Here is a 21,130-nt window from a genome sequence, read left to right on the forward strand (position 1 = left end):
AAAAGGCAAACAGGAAAGAGCTTGTTTCAACAATGTGTCAATCTATGGTTGGGATTGTGGGCTGTTTGCATATTAAAGCTGCTCACTGTGAGAGCAAGCTGCACAAACATAGGTCAGTGTCACATAAACCAACTGAGCATAAACACTCGGGCTGGTCACACTGCAGGTCTCCTGCACGCAAATTAAACATGCAAACCTAAATGAATTAGACCATTAGCCCACAGAGTTAAATATGCATAACTCCAGTCATATCAAGTCAAATGTTTTATGCATGCTACCTACACACCCTGAAGTGGTGGAGCTCCTCATAGCCTCTGAAGCTTCATTTACACTAAAGGAATGGCTGTCTCATGCTAGAACGAATGAAATTTGCATTGGACTGCTGCAGTTTCTGAAGCTGCATGTTCCACATGACAGGCTGTTAATGCAGGCCTCTGAAAAATAAAAATAAACCTGCATATTGTTATGCAGGTTTTCTAATTCAGCACATTTCTGTCTGAAAGAAACATTTTAACTCATATTGTCATTTAACAACTATTTCATTTAATAGTTGTTAAATGAAAATTAACAACTATTATGCCTCGAACAAGTATGAAGATAGAATATCAATGTGATTGAAGAAAAGCATACATGATGAACATGTCTGTCGTCTGCTTGCTTTGTGTAACTTTGGGCTTTTATTTCTCAGGGTGGAATGTTTATACACATGTAGCTGAATTTCTATTGATCATATAATTGCACAAGTTGACATTTCAAGAATAGGTTTGCTTGGAAACACACCAATTACATTTTTTGATAAAAAGTTTTGGCACTGTGGTTGTTTCTTTTGGACATATTGAATTTGGTTTACTTCAGAAAAATTGCAATGGAAACACTTCTTTTGAATCACACGAGTCACATGATGAACAACTGTATCGAAGAAGAAAACAGAAAGTGGTTGGTGGATTGTTTTTTAATGACTTTTCATGTCAACATGCTTATTCATATCATTATTTCCATTACATTTCTTATTAAATGGAAACTATTGACAAAGATTTGCAAACATTTGTACTGGAAATAAAGTTATAAAAAGAGAACTTGACCCTTTTTAATGAGACAGCATGTCTCATAACATACCGGTAACCCATTAAGGATTGGCTGACAATTGAGAAAATCAAAGTTTTCGTCCAGTCAAAACCCAGACCACAAATGTTTAGTGTTTTAGTAAAATTGTAATGCTGGTGCAAGAGCAGCAGCTGCAAGGAAATAGTTGATTTCAGTTTGAAACAAAATGTATTTTTTTTAAGTTATTGGTCAGTAGCTTATTTAATTTTCTTCTCTCTTGTCTGTTCTGAAGGTTGAACATGTCCAAACCTTCTTAATTGTTTCAGTATTTCCTGCAAAACCTCAAATAAGATTAATTTTACACTGCACAGTACATGTTGATGACATATTATTCACATATTAATTAATTTGCTGATTTTCCTGTGGAACATCACTTCATTATTTGTGTAAACACACATACACTGCAAAAACTCAAAAACCTACTAGGTATTTTTGGTCTAGTTTGAAATATCTTAGAAAACTCAAAATTAGACAAAACTAATATTAACTTGTAAGCAAGATATAGGAGCTCTATAGGAGGAGTCAGTAATTTCTTAACATTGATTTTAAAAAAAGGATTACTTAGAAGAGAAATAATCTGCCAGTGCAACTAACGGAGCATAGAAAATCCAGGTCATTACAAAATACATAAAATTTTTTCCTCCATTATTTGTCCATAACAGTTGAGTTGATGAGGCAGATGAACCCGAGACCTGGTTTCTACGTCCTCCTACTAATCTTTGAAAGATGAGGTACTGATCTGATAATTTGATAGATAATAGCTAATGTTCCTGCATGCTTTTTAAAATCCACATATGGTCTCTAACAGATTGTTTATTTGTGGTAAAATGTCAGAATATATAAAAGTGAACTGCTTTTATATATTGTTGAACCCTTATTGAAACAGCTCATCAATAATTCTGAAACCACAAAAAATGACTTCAGGTTTTCAATGCTAATCATAATCTGTACAATATGTCATCAAATAAACAAATCAGTTAGAAGAAAAACATTCACAAAAACACAGAAAGGTCCATCATTCTCCTTCTAATTCAATATAAAAATACTTTAATAATCCCAAAGGGAAAAGGACTAAAACTATGGTGACTCATATTATCCAAGTTTCTTCAAAAAGATGAAAGTGTTGGTTACTACAGGCCAGAAGGATCTCCTTTAACAGTCTGTGTTGCATTATTCTCAGGAAGCTCTTGAATGAAGACATGCTATTATTTTATAACAATTTAATGACAATGATTTTCAGAGTTGTCCATAATGTTTTTAATTTTATGAAGAATCTATTGTTCACTAAAATTTTTAAATATTTAATCATATGGTTAAAATCCTCCTTCTTCACAATAGGTTTTGGGCCAAAGCTGGCAAACATTTGTAACTGTTCAAAATTTACAGGCTAAAGCAGATTTTTTTTAACTTTTTGTATTAATACATTCATTTGTTTTTATTTCAGTTGTACAGGATTAATATGAAAAATAAGTATTTTTACATCACAGAAACTTGTACTTTGGTGTACCATACACCACATATTTATTTAACATATCTAATTAGAGTGAATCAAAGAAAATTCCTAAATTTCATCATTAAACAAATAAAAGTTTGTACAACAGCATCTACAACGTTCCTGAGCTGCTCCTTTGTTCCCCCTGACTCTCTGTGTTCTTCCAGGACTAAGTTGAAAACAGCATGATTGCATCAAAGTGCTCCAAGTACCAGATCACACACTTCAAATGGTGCATCCTTCATGTTCTTTTTTTCCCCTTCTGCGTCCCTGTGAAAGACCGAGTCAGAGATGGCAACATTCCACTTCACTGTTTCTCTGCCTCGTTTTGACCCCAGCCTGAAAAAATTTCCTCCTGCTTCTCCCTGAGTAAGACTCTCTGTCACAAAGCTGCCTTTCAGAGGCTCTCTGAGCGCCGCAGATCCTTAAAATGATGACAGGACTGCAAGATCATAGTTCTGCTGCTTTCAACAATTTCAGCAGGCAGAGATACAATTGTACAAAGAGCTGCTTGAGGAAATTGGAGCATTTTCCATTAAGCTATTTATTCTGTATTAAGTATTCACACACACTGCGACAGACTGGTGACCTGTCCAGGGTGTACCCCGCCTCTCGCCCGGAACGTAGCTGGAGAGGAACCAGCAACGCTCCCGACCCCACGAAGGGGCAAGGATGAACAGAAAATGGATGGATGGATGGAAGTATTCACACACACACAAAAAAAACTGAAGGCAAATTAATCCTGTATTTTGATAATGATTCTTCATGGTCAGCCTTAAAACTCCATGTTTCTGTCCTGAATATTGAAACGTCTTCTGTTTTTGTTATGTTTCCAGCCGGATAACACAACTCTAAAAATAACCTTAACAATGTTCTGTCTTAATGGATCACATTAAATGTCCATTACTCAGACCTGCTTCAGACATATGATGTTGCACTTAGACATTTACAAGTAGCTGGAAATGGTTTACTCAAATGAGTGGTTACCCTGCCTGTAAAAATACACAGAACTAAGATTTTGATGCATTAACAAAAGTAATTACATAGATATTATGTAGGTATTGGAGCCACAAGGCTCTCCAGAAATAGTTACAACAGCTAGATGAAAGGTCAAAATAAATACACCAATGATAATAAATTATTTTGGTAATGCACTGACCAGTATGACTGTTGTTCCAGATGAATGCTGCCTTCATCCAGATGGTGTATAACAAGTATCCTTTATGATACCATCCACTAGCTATGCCATGTCACCCAACACACTGAAATGATCTGCTATTACTAAGAAATGTTGGGGACAGGAGTTTTTTGTTTTCAGTTGTCTGCTGATGCATCTTTTTCATCCTTTTTCATTCTTTTGCTAATTCTGGTGGGGGCGTGCCGACGGTTCTGCTCACCTGAGTTCTATCATCTCATCATTCCTGGAGTTTAAAAGGAACAGTCTGCCAGCACTTCATCGCTGGAGTGTTAGCCTGTTACGGTATTCTAAACTCCCCCGCGAACCTATTCTCTGAGGTTTTTTCTAGAAGTTATGCTTATAGTTTCTTTTTGCTGCATTTGTCTTCAGGTGACACCTGAAGTGAGGATTTCGCTCAAACGTTCTGGACAACTTCCCCACAAGACGCCGTGAATAAATACCCATTGGATGCCTGAGTTCCACCACCACCTCCTCCGACTGATCACAAGTTTTCCCCGGACCCATCAGCTGGCAGAGAACTATCTACCCTATTCCTGTCCATGTCAGAACTTACCTGTCCACCCTCCACCGCAGCATCCTCTACCTGGAACCTTAGAAACCAACAAGGATTCACTCAAACACCGTAGCACGAACCCACCGTCAACCCCTCTCCTGCAGCATCTCAAGTAAGACCGGTCAGATTTATCTCTACGCTATTTCCGATTTACATGAACTCACCATCTCGCTTTACTGTATTGCAAAAAGGTCCAGGGTTCGATACCCGGCCCGGGGTCTTCCTGCACGGAGTTTGCATGTTCTCCCTGTGCATAGTGGATTCTCTCCGGGTTCTCCGGCTTCCTCCCACAGTCCAAAAACATGAGTGTCAGGTTAACTGGTCTCTCTAAATTCTCCCTAGGTGTGAGTATGTGTGTGAATGGTTGTGTGTCCTGCAGGGTGACCCCGCCTCTCGTCCAGAACATAGCTGGAGATAGACACCAGCAACCCTCCCGACCCAACTAGGGACAAGGGTGAACAGAAAACGGATGGATGGATGGAGTTTAAATGAAACAGAAGAACTTATAAATAACTTTCCATCAAGATACAGGAGCTTGTTTTTAGTAAATAATTCCTTATTGATGAAAAAGTATTAGTTCCATTGGCAGATTATTGCACTTTTGACATGGGAAAAGATTATTATTATTATAAGTGAAATAATCTGCCAGAGGAAGTAGAACTGTATTTTTCTGTGCATTGGGATAAGAGCAACTTGGAAAATTATATATATATTTATTCTTTTATTGTATTATATATTCATGCTAAGAAGTAAAGCTAGCACCGTTTTAGCTCAGTTGCATTGATCTCAGCGGCCCAGCTTCTTCCTTTCATATTTATAGAGCTCGGAAGTTGCAGAAGGGGAGCATTTCAGGGACGCTTTAAATCTTTTATGGCTGATGTGGCTCTGAATGGAAGCACATCTGCTACACAGCTATGTTAAGACGAGATTGTCCATTTGTGTAAATGCATTTTGAACACCACATATGTATCAGAACAACTGCAGAGTCTGGTTATTCTTATCGAGCTGGAGGAAATCTGAGATACTCTGAGATCTCCACTGAAAAGCTACAATGCTTTAACAGCTGCAGAGGAAAAAAAAAATCATTGATGCAGAGCAAGTTCCTACTAACTTCTCTCTGAAACAACGTGTACAGTAGAATGATGGATGAACAATAGATTATTGCTGCTGGTTATTATGTGAAAGCAACAATTGGATAAAATATGTATTGTGCTTTAGTGAACTTATGTGACTTTAAAGTCATGTAAACGGAGTTTAGTTTAGAAAAATACAGAATGAGGAGGATAAGTGAGGCAATCTGCCAATTTTACAGTTTAAAATGTTGATGACATATGAGAATATACATAAAAACTAGATTTGTTGGTATAATATGTATCAATACACTTTTCTCCAATACATCAGAGATGTAGCTGAAACCAAAATATACCCATACTCTAAAAAAGACATAGCCATATTCAGACAATCATATGTTAGCATAACTAGCAACTGTCATAATGCAGTTCTGATGCACTTTTTGTCCCAGAGATGAACGACATTTAACGAAAATGTGTGAATCAACCTCAAAATAAGGACTGATACTGCCACTCAGTGGGGAAGAGGCCAAATCAGTAAGGTGTTTTCAGGTCAAAACAGATTAGAAGTGGCTGAGAAGCCCTGGAACTGACTATTACTCTAAGGAGTAATAGAGAAATGCTCAACTGCTTGTGTCAGAAAGAAATGTGCAATTTATTGGAGCAACAGATTAAGACTAAATAAATCCTTTTATCTTCTTAGTTCAATCTGGGGTTTTTTAACTGTGAAAATGTTAAATAAAATGAGAATGGTATCACAATGTCAGTTTATACCTTAGTTGATATTCATCAAGCTAAGTAAACACTCATTTACATTCTTCTGGAATAAAAAGAAGATTTCAATGGAGGATTCTTCATTACAACAGACAACACTGAAGTAGAGCTTTATGCCTGAGACGTTTTACGTTGCCATTGTGTCCCAAAAGACAAAGTCCTGTCAATCACAACACCTCCAAAGAGCATTACGACACTGCTTTGTTTTTACAGTTAGTCACATTACTTTCTGAAGAATAGCTGCGTTTCTATTGACCATAATTGAATTCCGAAAATACATTTTCTTAATGGAAACACGATATCTTTGAAACGACTCCTATTTTTCAATAAAGTTTTTGCACTAAGATGAGGTGAGGTGAGTTTTTGTTTGCAAAACTGCAATGGAAACTTTTTTTTTTTGCATCACACAAGTGATGTGATCAACAACAGAATATTACTACTGGTGGAAAAGATGGCAAAGACAACAGGAAGTGGCAGGAGGAAGATGGCATGGCAGGTTTTTGAATGACTTATGTGAATAAACATATTCATGTGAGGTTTTGATTGTTTCTTATTTAATGGGAACACTGTAATTGCAAAAGTGCATTTGTAATGGAAAAACAGCTACTGCTACCAACTGAACCATCCTTCACTACAGATATACCTGCAAAGTAGCTACTTAGCTCAAGCTGAGTATTTTCAGCCTCAACAGCGTTTCTTCCAGGAATGCTACAGATCCACTTCTCTACATGAAATGTGAATGTTTATTTAGGAGTTTGAGAATGTTGGAGCTAAAACAAAGATGCAGTCCACACTTTTCAGATTTTCATTTGAAAAATGAGAAAGATTTAAATAAATAAATGAAAACATGTTTATACTCCTCTTTACTATTTTTTGTAACTGTTCCACATTGTATCAGTCTATAAAATAAAATCTCAATAACATACACTAAACAGAGATGCTGATCAGGGGTTCTGGTGGTACTGTGGAGTTTTTCTGTTCTTTTTTCATTTTCCCAACAAGCTGGAATTAAACAGGCCTCATCCTAAACCTGCTTGCTGCCAGAAATGGACTTCCCTCTGCTTGTTGTCTCAGTGCCAAAAACATGGAGCTTCGCCATTAAAGATGCAAATAAACAGGACTGTAATCTTTATTTGAACAGCAGAGCACTGAGGAGTAAAATGGAAACAATGTGAGGACTCTCTTTAATTTTAAAAATGGTGATAAGATGGCTGAGATATTGTCTTTTTCTTGAAGAAAAGAAACATTTTCAATCTGATTAATTCACCCTGAAGCTGATTTATCAACATTATTGCATTAACATGACAGGTTCTCACAAACTCTCCATATTAGCCTTTGTTTCATACTTTGTCTCCACAATTTGTAAGCACTCAACTAATTAATCAGCAGAAAACATGGACACCACGGCAAGGAACTTAAAATATGACAAGAGAGCATGCTCATTACGGACTATGGAGGATTTTCTCTTGAAGTTCAACCAGATGACAAAAGTAGGCATCACTTAATCTGTCAGCAACACAGGTGTGGAAAAACAGGAAACCTCTCCCTGATCCTCAGCCGGATGGATATTTTGACATTACACTGGATTTCTGAAAAGGCCAACTCAGGAGATATTAAGTTGATAGGCAGTGAGGAGAGCTTTAAGCAGACCAGACATGTCGCTCCCTACTGAGCTCACACTGCAGACACGCATTATTAGGACTCTTTCATATGGCTGTCTGCAGAGACGAAGACTAAAAGATGGAGTAAAATATAAAGTGGTCAGTTATAGTTAGAACCAGATATTTACATACAATGTGTAACAGAAACGTAATCTTTTCTTTCTCATTCTCTGATAATACTGCAGATTATAGTTTTAGTAAACTCTGTACTACAAACATAATGTTTGTTTCTTTCCTCATGATGTCATCTTTTAGTGAAGAGTCCTATTCCTGCAGCCAAACAGCCCCACAGCACTCCTGGCTTTACAGTTAGCATGGTTTTCTCAGGCTAACTAGCTTCTTCCTTTAACCTCCACTTGTGATAACGGTCATCATTGCCAAACACTTCACGTCTTATATTTTCAAACTGTGATTTTTATGTTGATTTTGATGAAATGTCTTCTTCCTCTCTGCTTGGCTTTTCAGCCCATGTTGGTGCAGCATTTGTTTTACCAGGGAAACCAAATCTTGACAGGATCTATGATTATTTGTATAGTACATTTACTTGACTTGTTCTTTGGTTGATTCACACATTTTTGAAACCCATCCATCTCTGGGACACAGATTCTGTCTCCTTTTGGAGCATTATGATGACTGGACATTCATAGGCTTTTTTACTTTCATATTGAACAAATGACAGTGGAACTTTCAGATATCTAAAATTTCTATCTGAGAATAAACCAGACTTTTGGAGGCCCACAGTCTCCTCACAATATATTGACTGATTTTGATTTTTTTATGACACAAGAAAACACAGCAGAGCAAATATGTCTGTTTTACCAAATGGCTTAAAAGTATAGTAATCTTTAACTCTCTCGTTTCTCTCATTATTCTGGCAGCAACAACAAAGTTTAGTCTAATGAATTTGTAATAAATAATGTTACATTTCTACATGTCCATATCTAGTTTCAACTTTATTTACCAATCTAAAGAGATGACAGAGCCATCCATTAGGGCCCTATGAGAACAGGAAGCCATTACAGTTAGACTCTACAGGTACACTTCACCTCCAAGCAAGCAGACTCTCTGTGTTCTCCATTCCATTAAAAACAGCTCAGAGACACTGAGCTTTCTGGACTAATGTACTGTGTCATATGTCACAATATCTGCAGTGTCTCTGCTGATGAAAACCTTTTTAAACCCTGCTGGATTAATGGGTTGAGTCATAGCGGATGTCTTCTAGAGCAGTCTGCAGTAGAAGTAGAACCAGAACTATTCTGACTTGGAAACAAATAAGAAATCCTATAATAAAGCAAAAACAAAATGAAAAACATGTCAAAGGAGGCATTACTTAATTGGAAATATAGCAACTGGACACCTTTATCCAGTTTTTTTAAGTCAATAACTCTTCCTACATGGGTTTAAAGATGAGAAATTTTGTTGCATTTTTATTAATAATTTTCACAGGATTCTTCATTAACTCATTATATAGTCAATAATTAGGTGGCGAGGCTTTGGTAGTTCACTATTAAATATGTATAGTCCATGGTGATAGTAGATTGGAAAAAAACAACTGGGGAAAGCTATCACAATTCAATGGTCTCATCAGTCACTGCCAACGTCCGTCATGGCACCTCAATAGTTGCAAGTGACATAGTTGCAAAGTTGAGGCAATCTATAAACACTTTGAATTTTTCCCAGAGAATATTATTCACTGAAGTGTTGGCAATGAGTTCACATATCATACCTATCATAATATGATGGCATATCAAAGCTGGGCCTGGGCACTTTCCAGTCGCTACGTTTTTTTTAGCGCCCATCTCTTCACCAACCACCGCTTGGCTGAAAGTGGGTCATAGAAAGCTGTGCAGCACAAGGCAGCTCAGAATGAGAAGAAAAAGAAGGCACCTTGACTGAAGGTGTATCTCACCTTCAGTCAAGTTCAGACTGAAGAGACATCCAGAGCCTTAGAGTTCTGCAAAAATAAATTAAAAAACTAACAAAAACCTGAAAACTGAGGAAATCTTTATTTAGTAGGAAACAAGCTACATATAATTTTACATTTGTCACAGGGAGCTCATACAGACAGAAATTGTTTAATGCTAAATAAATAATGAGACTGTAATGTGTTATGTTTAGCTTCCTTTATGAATGTGGTTGTATTTAGTAGTTTTTCCACATTTTAAGAGTTGTTAAGAAACATTTTTATTAAAGCTCAATGTATTAAATCTTTTAATTAAAAAAGAGGTTGTGTTTACTCTTTGGAGTCACTCTGCTTGCAGGGCGCACTGATTTGTTGTATTAAGTCTCTACTTGAGCAAACAACTTTAATTCCTTTTTTTACTTTGTGTTTATTTCAGAAATACAGTCATTTGAGAAAAGCTCCCTGCTGTGCACCAGTGTGGGATTGTGAGATTATCCTTTTCCTGCACTTATTAATCTGCCATGTACTGAAGAGCTTAGAATAAATTTAGCACAGAGCTGTCAACGATCTCGGCCAGAAACGCACGTTAATACGACTTTCTGCGTGTCCACTTGCCATCCATAGCTTCAGTCCATTTCCTAAAAATGCTCTGCAAACTTCTCCATCCTGACCCAAGCAGTTCAAGGATCAACAGGCCGTGTTTTTTTTTTTCTAATACTCATACTGAGTCCAATTAGTGGAGCATAATGGAGGCAGATAAGAAACCTGAAATAGTAAAGGGTCTGCCAGTGTACTTTACGTCAGTGTTAACAAGAGGGAGTAGAAAATAGAAATCCTCCTACATCACTCATATGGTTAAAGTACTCTTAATATTCCCAATGAAAATAAACATTAACTATCATTGTGAGTTTTGTTTCTGTGCCTCTGTTAGCTCAGTTAGACAACAATAGTGTTCAACCTCGTCTCACTGAAATAAAACAGAACAGGTTTTTTTCAGTAAAGATATATTTCTAAAGCAGTTATAGACAAACTCTGCAACTAAGTAAGTAATACAAATATATAAACAGATGAACAGAACTAAGCCAATAGATTAAATCTTGTGTAATATAGTGAAATGTCAAAGCAAATCTATGTTTAATACTAAAAACATTGCAATAATCTCTCAATATTTAGAAAACAATTTCTTATTGCGATTCATTGGAAATGTAAAACACTTACTGCATTATTCAAGATGATGCTGGTTAGTGTTAATTTACTTTCACATGAGTGGCACCAGTATCAACTGGAATGAAAGAAAGTATTTGAACTGAACATAATTTAGATTTAATCTGTTCCCTGGAGAATGTTCCAATGAAATCTAATCCAGAACCTCCTTTCATCAAAAACCAGCAGTGACCAGTTGTACTTCACAGGATTTCTGACAGATGTGTGAAAAGACTAATCAGAAGAGGTTTCCAAGAGCTAATAACCTCCCAGAGAGCTACAGGCTCCATGTACACTAACTCCACAACACTCCACTGATGAAGAAAAAAAAGAATGTTAAAGTTAATAAAATTATGAAAATCCAATAAATAACTAGAAGAATACTGCAAGATCTTCACAGTAACAGTGAAGTTTGATGGTGAGACAATGATGATGTGAGGTCATTAAAGATCGGATGAATGGAAGGTTTTAGTGATAAATCTGAAAAATACCATCACTGTGAATTGTTCATAGTCAGAATGATCCCAAACACTTTCTGCACAAAGGAAATGCCTCGAGCTGTCATAGCCAACAAAGACTTCAGTATTGAAGTATTAAATTAATTTCAGCAACTTTGCTTAATGCATATCCCTTGTGCCATTCCACTTTCATAAACATAATTAATGAACCCATTTCTTAGTGTTTCTTCACAGAAAGAAACACTGGGGTGTTACTGAAATTCTGTGAATTGTAAATCAAATTAGAACGCTTGTTATGGTGAAACTGGTTTGGTGCCTTTTTTTTCTACCAGAAACACAATAATCTAAATGTCACAGCAAGCACACAAAATATTTTGGGGTGGCTCCATAGAACAAAACTGCAATCAAAAATTTACTATTGTCCACATAACTGAAAAGAATTATGACCTAAAACAATTAGATTTTTCTATTTGAGGCAGAATAGCATTGTCTAAGACTTGGATATGCCAATCCTCCAACTGGCTGCCTTACACTCAGCTGCAAACTGCTCCATATGTGCTGGCAAGCCATTAAATTTAACATCAAGCTACTAAACATAGGACACCAATAGAGAAAATGTTTGAACAGCACTTTCATTGATTTGTTTATTGGTACAATCTATTGGATTTTTCTAAACGGCTAATCAGAAGCCAACTTAACTCACCTTTGGTCTTCTCTCTAGAGACCTGCTGATAATGAGACTGCAGTTGTGTACACTTTGACTCTGACCAAATCAGATTTTCATCTTTTGGTAAATAAAGACAAGATAAACCAAGATCAGTTGACACAAAAGTGTTTGAAATGGATTTTTTCCTAATGCTTAAATGAACATTATTTACCAGTAACGTCACTGTCCAGAGTAAAGCTGGTTTTACATGACCAATAACTGGGAAGATTTTGTTACTCCAAATTTCACATCTATGTTCAACTGAATGCTACAGGTAACACAAGGAAGCCAAATCGGCTCATCTATTTTAATGAGTGTAGTATATTTGGAGGTATTGGGGTCAAGGCTTTGAAAATAATCTACGTCTTACAACCTGTGACCCATGATGGTGCTCCATCATGGAGCTAATTTGCCACCAGTGTTAGTCGTGGCTGAACTAATAAAGAAGAAGAGCTACATCCAACTATTTACTTATCATCCCAAATGAAAAGTAAAACAGAAAAAATGTTTTCCAACAGGGAAATGAAATCAAACACACATCCAGGCTGGTTTTGGAACAAATAAAGCAGACTAAAATTAAGCTTTTTGAATTTCTCCGACCTTAACCTTGTCTTTGATCTTGTTAAAAGGTTGTTGATAACTACAGATAGCTGCATGTAGCTTGCTGTGGAACAGCAAATCAAATACTACTGGGCATGTATTCTTAGATATAAGCCTGTAAGTATAATGTATAATTAGGCCTGATAAATGATAAATCAATGAATCGTACATAAATTAAAACTATCAATGTCATTTTAATTATCGGCTTTATCGTGTCTTCCAGCCTTTTTCTCTTTCTGTTGATGACACTGAATGAAAAAAAGGCTCAACTCTGGTGCTCTCCACTGACCCTCCCTTCCTCATTTTCTTAGTGTAATACCCTGTGCACACACTAAGATGTGCACACTACACCATCTTAGAGCTGTCAGCCGATTGTCTGCCGATTTTCAAAACCTGAGAGATCACACATTAGCCGACAGAAATCCTAGGTATAATGGTTGGATCGGGTTTGATCGTGCCGTGTGGTGTCCAACAATGGGCACAAAATAATGGCTACAAGTCCTGTTACCTCATTTAAAAACCAGGCATTAATCGATGCTTTACTACAATCTACCTATAGTGCATGTGACTCTAGTGTCAGCGTAACGTCCTGACTGAATGAAAATCATTATAACCTATTTATGTCACTTTAACGAAGAACAGCTGCAAAGTTACCGCGTTCATCAACTGCAATTGCGCTCCAACTCCTCCCCTCGTCATTTCTATATTCTCTGCACGAAATGTTTTATAAACATTAATATTGTTCCCACATATCATCTCCAATGTCCGCTGGACTTCGGGTTGCGCCGTGTCAGCTGTTTGGGATTCCTCTCTGTAATTTCCCCTTAGAAAGCACGGAGGAGAATCCGTGCTTTCTGATTGGCTACCTGTCACATTCAACAGGCTGCGTTAACACTCCCAGTCGGGGAAAACCCCTGATTTAGATCGGAGCGGCCACGACCATAACACACCACACACTACAGGATGATCGGTTACAGAATCGCAAGTGACAATCTTAGAACGACAAACGTTCTAAGATTGTCGTAAGGGGAAAATGTAGGTGTGAACTAACGTGTAGTGTGAACTATTGCATCAGGTAGTCCACATATGTCAGAGTCAAGGCCCGCGGGCCACATCCGGCCAGCGAGAAGATTTTCTACGGCCCCTGGGATGATCTTGATTTATTATTAGAACCGGCCCGGAGCAAGCCGGCACCCCGTCTGAAAAAATGCGACGGGGTTCCCCCCCCGTTCGATCCTCATGACGCGCGCACCCCCCCCGGTCCGCAGGAAATTTACGAAGGCTTGGGCCGGTCCGCTGCACTAGACCAAATGCGTCATTTAAAAAAATCTCAATGAACATTCGATCAGTCCGGCCCTCGGCTTGTAGCTAAATTTTTTATTTGGCCCTCCGTCCATTTGACTTTGACACCCCTGAGGTAGTCGATGTTCCATCTTCTCTATTTAAATCTAATGATTACTGAAGGGCAATATAGTATACAGACTTCATAATCTGCACTCTTTTGGTTGAATGCTGTATTTATTTACACTTTGGTGTTTTTATTCAAGTACATTTTTGTTAATGGAGACTGAGAATCTATTTTATTTTTGTTTTCGGTTGTTCTGTTTATTTTATCAGTTCCAGTGTTAAGTGTTCTTTTGAAAATAGTGTATCTATCTTTGGCAGGAAATCGCATGCATTATTATGTAATTTCCATTAAATCAGTGTAAAAAGGTCTTCAAACAATATTATCATTTATCGCAATAATTTCTGAGACAATTAATTGCTCAGTAAAATTTGTTATTGTGACAGGCCTATGTATATTTTTTTCTGGGTTGTGAAAATGTACATTTGACTTCTGCCACAGATTGTTTTATATAATTTTTTGGTTAGTAATATCTTCTAATTATATTCCACAGAATCTGACTCAACCAATGAGAGTTAAATGACACATTGGCAGCAGAAGGAATACACATTCCTCTGAAGCTTAAATGGTGCTTTTCCAGTCACATTTACAGTGTTAGTTGCACTTACAAACACAAACACCAACTGGTAGGCAACGAAGGGTTAAGAGCCTTGCCAAGGGGCACATCAACAAGTTACAGGAGGAAGATAGAATCAAATCTACAACCTTCTAAATGCAAGACAACCACTCTATCCATCAAGCCACAGTCAGGCTATACCTGTAGCTAAGCAAAGGTAAATACAGGTAAGACATGAGGTAGTGGGCCCAGACAGGAAGGCAAGTTGATTTTTTTTTCATGAACTATCACACTGATAGTTTGAGAAACCTTTACTGAAAACATCCTTGAAAAATATTAGTTCTTCTCAATAGCAAAAAGTAAAAATAGTTCACCATGAACATTATATGTGGTGGTAACAAAGAATGTTTTTTTTAAGTTTGTCAAAAATAAGACATCAAAATAAACACTGTCAACAATCTGAGAACATAAACAGAAAGAGATGACCTACCATCCTCTGTTGGGACGTAGATGTTCAAGTAGAGGCAGTCCTCACTCTGCTCCTGCACGTAGCTTACTACTGTATCCAGGTTGGCAGTGAACCACACAGGGAGCATATCGTTGAGTAAAAAGCGGTCCTCCAAGAACTGAGGACAAGCTGGAGCAAAGTGAGTTGCATTTCTAATTCCTGGCCAAGACATGGGCGGTTCTGGTGGCTGGAACCTCCGCTCCCCTGTTGGAGCCAGTGCGTAGGGGATCCCCAAGTACTGCTCCACCGGTCCCAGAATCTCGTTAGGTAACGTAACCTTCACTCCTCGCAATTTTCCGTAATTGGTTGTGGCTACAGGATGCTGCTGAGCTTGAGTAGCAGCTACACAGATGGACACCAGCCCCATCCAGAGCAAAAGGCTGGTCTTGGCCTTGGAGCAACACATCCATGAAGGGCCTATGAGAACTGACATGCTCTCACTGTGTGGAGCCGGAATCTGGCAGGTTGTGCTACTGGATCCTCAACAACTCCCCCTGCCCACCTCCGATTGACTTTGTGCTGCTCTTCAGATTGCGAGCTGAGTGGAGGAGCACCAGCTAATCACTGTCGCTATCTCAGAGGTCCCCATCTTGAGAGCTTGCATTGAGATCAGTAGTTGTTGTTTTACTCCTGTCTGGGGAATGACTAGAACACTCCCACCACCTGAAGTCCAACGTGATCGAATGTTCTAGAAGGAAAAAAATAATAATAATAATTTTAGTTCTTCCAAACTATTGATAATGAGCTAGTACATATTTTCAGTTACATATTGCACATGTACATTAGCTTAACACCAACAAGGCAACATAAAACTTTTTGAACCAGTAGTAGTACAATTGGCTCAGAGTAGGATAATTAATCGATTGAGTTCCCCTCCTGGACTGGTCATCATGGACACAAAATGAGATGATATGCAAACGATTCGTTCTGCTACTGTTGACCTTATCCCTCTGTTGAAGGTCTTAAAGCATTTTTAAGCATGCATTTTGCATATTTTAAAAGGCTAGAATGGAGAAAGTGATATGCCTGCCTACTCCAATCCAAAAGTGTTGATTAATTACATCCCACTCCAGTAACACTGTGTGCCACTGAAAGTCAGACCAAATTAATTATTAAATCTCATACTGACCAGGACGCACTCCCATCTAATATCAAATATAAATGAAAAGACTTCATGATTTGATGAGTGGTCCTCTGCCAGAAGGGCAGAAGCGGACACATATTTTAGCAAGTTAGATTTTTAAAGTGAACAGTCTTCCATGATGTTACACTGAGAAGAGAACATAGACAGGAGAGCAGTGCAGATAAGCCTGTATGATTTGGGGACAAAATGCTCAGAGACAAGAAAATGGCTGCAGGCACACTGATAAGAACTCACTCAATAATTTGGAAGGTAACTATACCTGAATTGACATATATAGCCAACATCTAAGAAGAGATAATTATAAATTAAAGAGAGGATGTATGTTTAGTGTAAACCATGGAGTGTATAATATGAACCCAATTTATTGTCTAATGTTCTCTTGCTGCTTGGTTGCTAGCCAAGCATCCTGTACAGTCGCCTCAGCTTTCACTATGATCTTGAACAGTTTAATTTCTGGTTCAGGTTTCACTTCCACACACAAACACATGATCTCTACTTCATGTCTGTCTGAAATATGAACCCTATAAGCCTAAATGTAAACAAACAGTAGTGGTATGCAGTCGTGTGGACAAAAATATTTCCTTGATTGTGATTGCAGTAGAGGAGAAAAAGCCTCATGTTTTAGCTAGTCTAAGCCTGGGTGTCATAAAATCATTTCATCAAGCATGAACTCTCATGTATATCAAAGCATTCCACAGTCAAATGTGAGGCCATCTGTCTAATGGTTAAAGTTTTGTCCAAAGATTGCCAACAATGATCTGGACATAATCCAACACAGAAAACTGCAACAGAATGGCTGACACATTGATCAAGTATACAGAAAATGATTAGCTATTGGTTAACAATTTTGTTTGTAGAAATAAATGCATTGACAAGCATAAAAATGTAAACTTTTTTGTTTTTGTGACCTTGAATAACTCAGATTAAGTTTGATCAAAAGCTAATAACTTTTCTTCAAGATGACAATGTTCCTCAATGTTATTTTCATTAATAGCATTTTGTCATCAGTGATTAATTTGTGCGTGGATTATTATATCATATGCTGCTGCTGAAAATCAAGACTGTTGAGTTGTCAAAACTCAGACAAACAGTAAGACTTCATCAAGTCACAGTCAAACACATTGCTAATGGAGTGGCACCGCAGAGCGCCCGCAGCTCAATATCGATTGAATTGACTCTGACGTATCAAACTACTGAATTTTTCCATAGACACACAAACTGGCAACTTTTTCAAAGAGAAGGGTTCTTATATGTTGTTTTACACAGTCTTCCCCTGGATTATTAATTCTAATCTCAATGAATACTAGAACAATTTCCAAAATTCTACATTATCTTTCTCTATTTTTGAAGAACAGTCTCTGTTAGAGCCTGGATGCTGGTAGAGAGTGACACTCAGCATGTTTCTTTAGAACTCTCTGTATCGCTCCATTAGGTTCAGATCAGGAAAAACATTTATCCATGCAATCATCTTCACGCTCTTTTTTTGTTTTACAAAAATACAATAGTAGCTTTTGATGTGTTTTTTGTCATGTTGTAAAAGTGAACAAAGTTTGGCTTTTCTCCTAAAACTTGAACTGTGGTGGATCTTACCAACATGGGCTTGAATGAATTTGTTACAAAAATTACCTTTTACATGTGCAAATGAGCAAATTTTGTTCACAATCACTGGCCCACATTCAAAGTGTTTCGTTGTATGGTACAACACAAGACATGTTGAGTTTAAACAGGGTTTTCTAACAATAGTGTTCAGCATAAAGGGTGTATTCCTTTATGTTGAACACTGTACCTTGTTAGAAATATGAAACATGTATGTCCACACCTCAAGTGTTTTTGTACTTTCATTTCAGCCTTAGAATAAGAACCACGCAACAGCAAACCAAATGTGCTTGACCCAACATCAAAAACAAAGATATTTTGTTCTATAACTCGGTGACAAGAAACATCATTTAAAATTTTATGACTGCAAGGGAAAACAAAACTAAATATGTCCATCAATATAGTTTTAGGGGGCACAGAATGAAACAGCAAAGTGCTGCTAATCTGATAGAGTTCATTATTACCAAATATAAAGTTTGTATTTTTGTTAACACATTGTCAATAAGGAAAACCAACACCAAAGACTTCAGTGAAATAATTGCTACTGTCCATCAATCTAGAAAGTAAAGGACAATAAGTTCCAAAACAATTGAATTTTACCATTTTACACTGAGAAAGACTATTGCCAACATTTAGGATAGTTTCTAGGCAAATTTTACCAAGACTGGATGTCTTGGCAAAGGTCAGATGCTCTGATAAAATGCAAAACATCAAAGAACTTCATCTCAGACTCTAAAGCAGGAATGTCTTGCAGGTTGTAGATGAATTCCTGCTCCAACACAGCTGAAAAATGATTCAAGATCCCATCAGGTTTGGAAAAAGTCTCGTAACGACTTATTCCTTTGATGTAGGTGTGAACAGGCTGCAGGACAGTAGACCTCCAGGACAAGGCTTAGAGTCCATTGGACTTCAGGCCAGAATTATGTTATGATGGGAAAATTAGAGGAAGTCTGAAAATATGGCTGAATGAGAGGGTTGAGCTAGAAAGTTCTGGGTATGAAAGTTTTCTACAGCAACATGTGAAAATATCATTCCAGTAGCTGAAACCTGGCTAAGACAAGAGGACAAGTAAGATTCATCAGAATCAGCAGCAGGTGACCATGATTATAAATTCATCCCAATTAGATTGAATTAAGTAAATAAGACCAATGAAATTCCAGTAGGTCAATCCTCATGCTCTGAGAATAGTTTAAGAGACGAGAGCCAGGTTTAACAAAATCTCTTAACAGCTCATTGAAGTGGTGTACTGGTTTGAAACTACCTGAAATGTGAAGAAACTTCTCTTTACTGCAACGTTCCAGCCTTCAGTTCCAGGCGGCCTTGCCAGCTAGACCTCCCTCCCCTCTCCACCACTCCTCTTATAGGGGGTAGTATTTGATGTACAGTAGCCAGCCCCAAGCTGTTCATCATTTACAATCACCCTCTGCTATAAAGACTACTCGGTGAAACCCACACTGCGCCAGATCAAAGACTGCCTTATCCTGTCAGCACTATTCAAGCTAAAGAGTTGTCAAAATGATCCTAACCCAACATGTATTTTCAGATGTCAGAGCCCAAATATCTTCCTTCGCAGAGTCATCGTGTTTCTTCTGATTCAGTTAGCAGACAGCTTTACCCTTAGCCTCTACTTGTCCCTGGCTTTAACTTTCCGAGATGCTACCTAAATATTCCCACATAATATTCTTCCGTCATGATTCCAAATAGTTGTTTTGTGAACTTCCTGCAGCAAATTATTCCCTCGCCAGAAACAAGCTCATAGACTTGTTTCTGCCTATGAGAAGAAACAAGCTTTTTCCTCCAGGTGTACCATCAATTTGCCTTGTGATGCTTTTGCTGCAGTGGCTTCTTCCTCTCTGAATGGCCTTTAACTGTGGATAGTGACTCCTGAGTAGATAACTTAAAAGTCTTAACTGACTTAAACAGGAAATGTTTAGTCTGATTTAATATCACTGTGGACATTAATATTGTATTGTAAAAAAAACAAAAAACAAAGGGAGTTTCAGGGAGCAAAATATGAGAAAGCATATGCATTGAAAGATCATAGACCCTCTTTACCTTCATATATTTATACATGCAGGTATAGATAAAAAACAAAAAAAAACAAATGGATATTCAGCAGGTACAATAGGTTACTATTAGGTCACAGACTGTTGATCATTGGTTATTGCCCACAATAAATAAAAAGGATTCCATTGAATACTGGGAGAGCTGCTGCTGCCCATGGCTGCACAACAGTCTCCAACCAGTAGAAGCAGTGAATGCAACAAAATGAAGCCAAACAGTTTCTTATTGTTACCTCAGGTTATGTGCTTGTAAATGTTTCTATAATAAATTGATACAGGCAGCTGCATTTGTAATAACTCGTTGTGTTATGACAAACCGTCCTTCACACGGCTCGGCCTGCATACAGATCTTGCACTGCGACTCTCCTTTGCAGACAAAGAACAATGTACTCACTCTTAATAATTATACAAGATAAGTCTTATGAATATCAATGAAGGCACTCTCTGTCATTTGCATTTCAATCATTACAAAATGATTCTGTCGGAGACGCACTGTCCTCCTAACTATAGGATGTCACAGACTGTTTGAGCCGCAGCAGCTGATTATTAACCACAGAGTATGTAGAATGTATTTGAAAGCTTTAGGATATAACTGCACTGTTTGTCTTCGTTTTCTGCTTTGACATTAAAATCTACAGGGTGTCACATTAGGGAACCCTAATGCAAGCAGAACGAGGGAGAAAAGAATGCCCACTGTGTTTGAAAACTGGCTGTGAAAAACACTAAATTACTATCAACAGTTTCTTGCAAACAAACCTATGTTCTATTAACCTTTTTTCACAGAACTAAATGCATTTCAGTTGGATATTGAGTTGAATTTAAATCTGGGCTTTGACTAAGCCATTCTACTGGCTCTCTGTTCTTTCTTTCTTTCAGGTGTACAAGCACATTCCTATGTTTTCCTATGAGGTGCACCAGTTCCACCAGCAGCAAATATACACATTATGATGCTGCCACTACCGTACCTTACAGGCTTGCAAGCTTCCCTCTTTTTCCTCCAAATGTAACAGATAAGGTGTTTGTTTGTTATGGATATTAATGAAAACTACCATAACACCTTCATGCTAAATGAAGGTACACCTTAATAAAATTGAAAGATTTTATACTTTAGAAACTAAAGTTGATGCGTCTGTTGA

At 37.6% G+C, this 21,130-nt stretch overlaps 1 protein-coding gene across 1 annotated transcript in view; it reads right to left on the bottom strand.

The window, feature by feature from the left end:
- The window catches only part of nlgn4xa (neuroligin 4 X-linked a), a 98,627-nt gene that overhangs the window by 73,660 nt on the left and 3,837 nt on the right, over positions 1-21,130 (bottom strand). Inside the window, exon 2 of the mRNA XM_044109321.1 lies at positions 15,174-15,879. Within this exon, the coding sequence (XP_043965256.1) occupies positions 15,174-15,624 (451 nt within the window). The 5' untranslated portion in view covers positions 15,625-15,879. The remainder of the gene's footprint in view (positions 1-15,173; positions 15,880-21,130) is intronic.

The sequence above is a fragment of the Gambusia affinis genome, linkage group LG24 (assembly GCF_019740435.1).
Source record: "Gambusia affinis linkage group LG24, SWU_Gaff_1.0, whole genome shotgun sequence".
Taxonomy (NCBI): Eukaryota; Metazoa; Chordata; class Actinopteri; order Cyprinodontiformes; family Poeciliidae; genus Gambusia; species Gambusia affinis.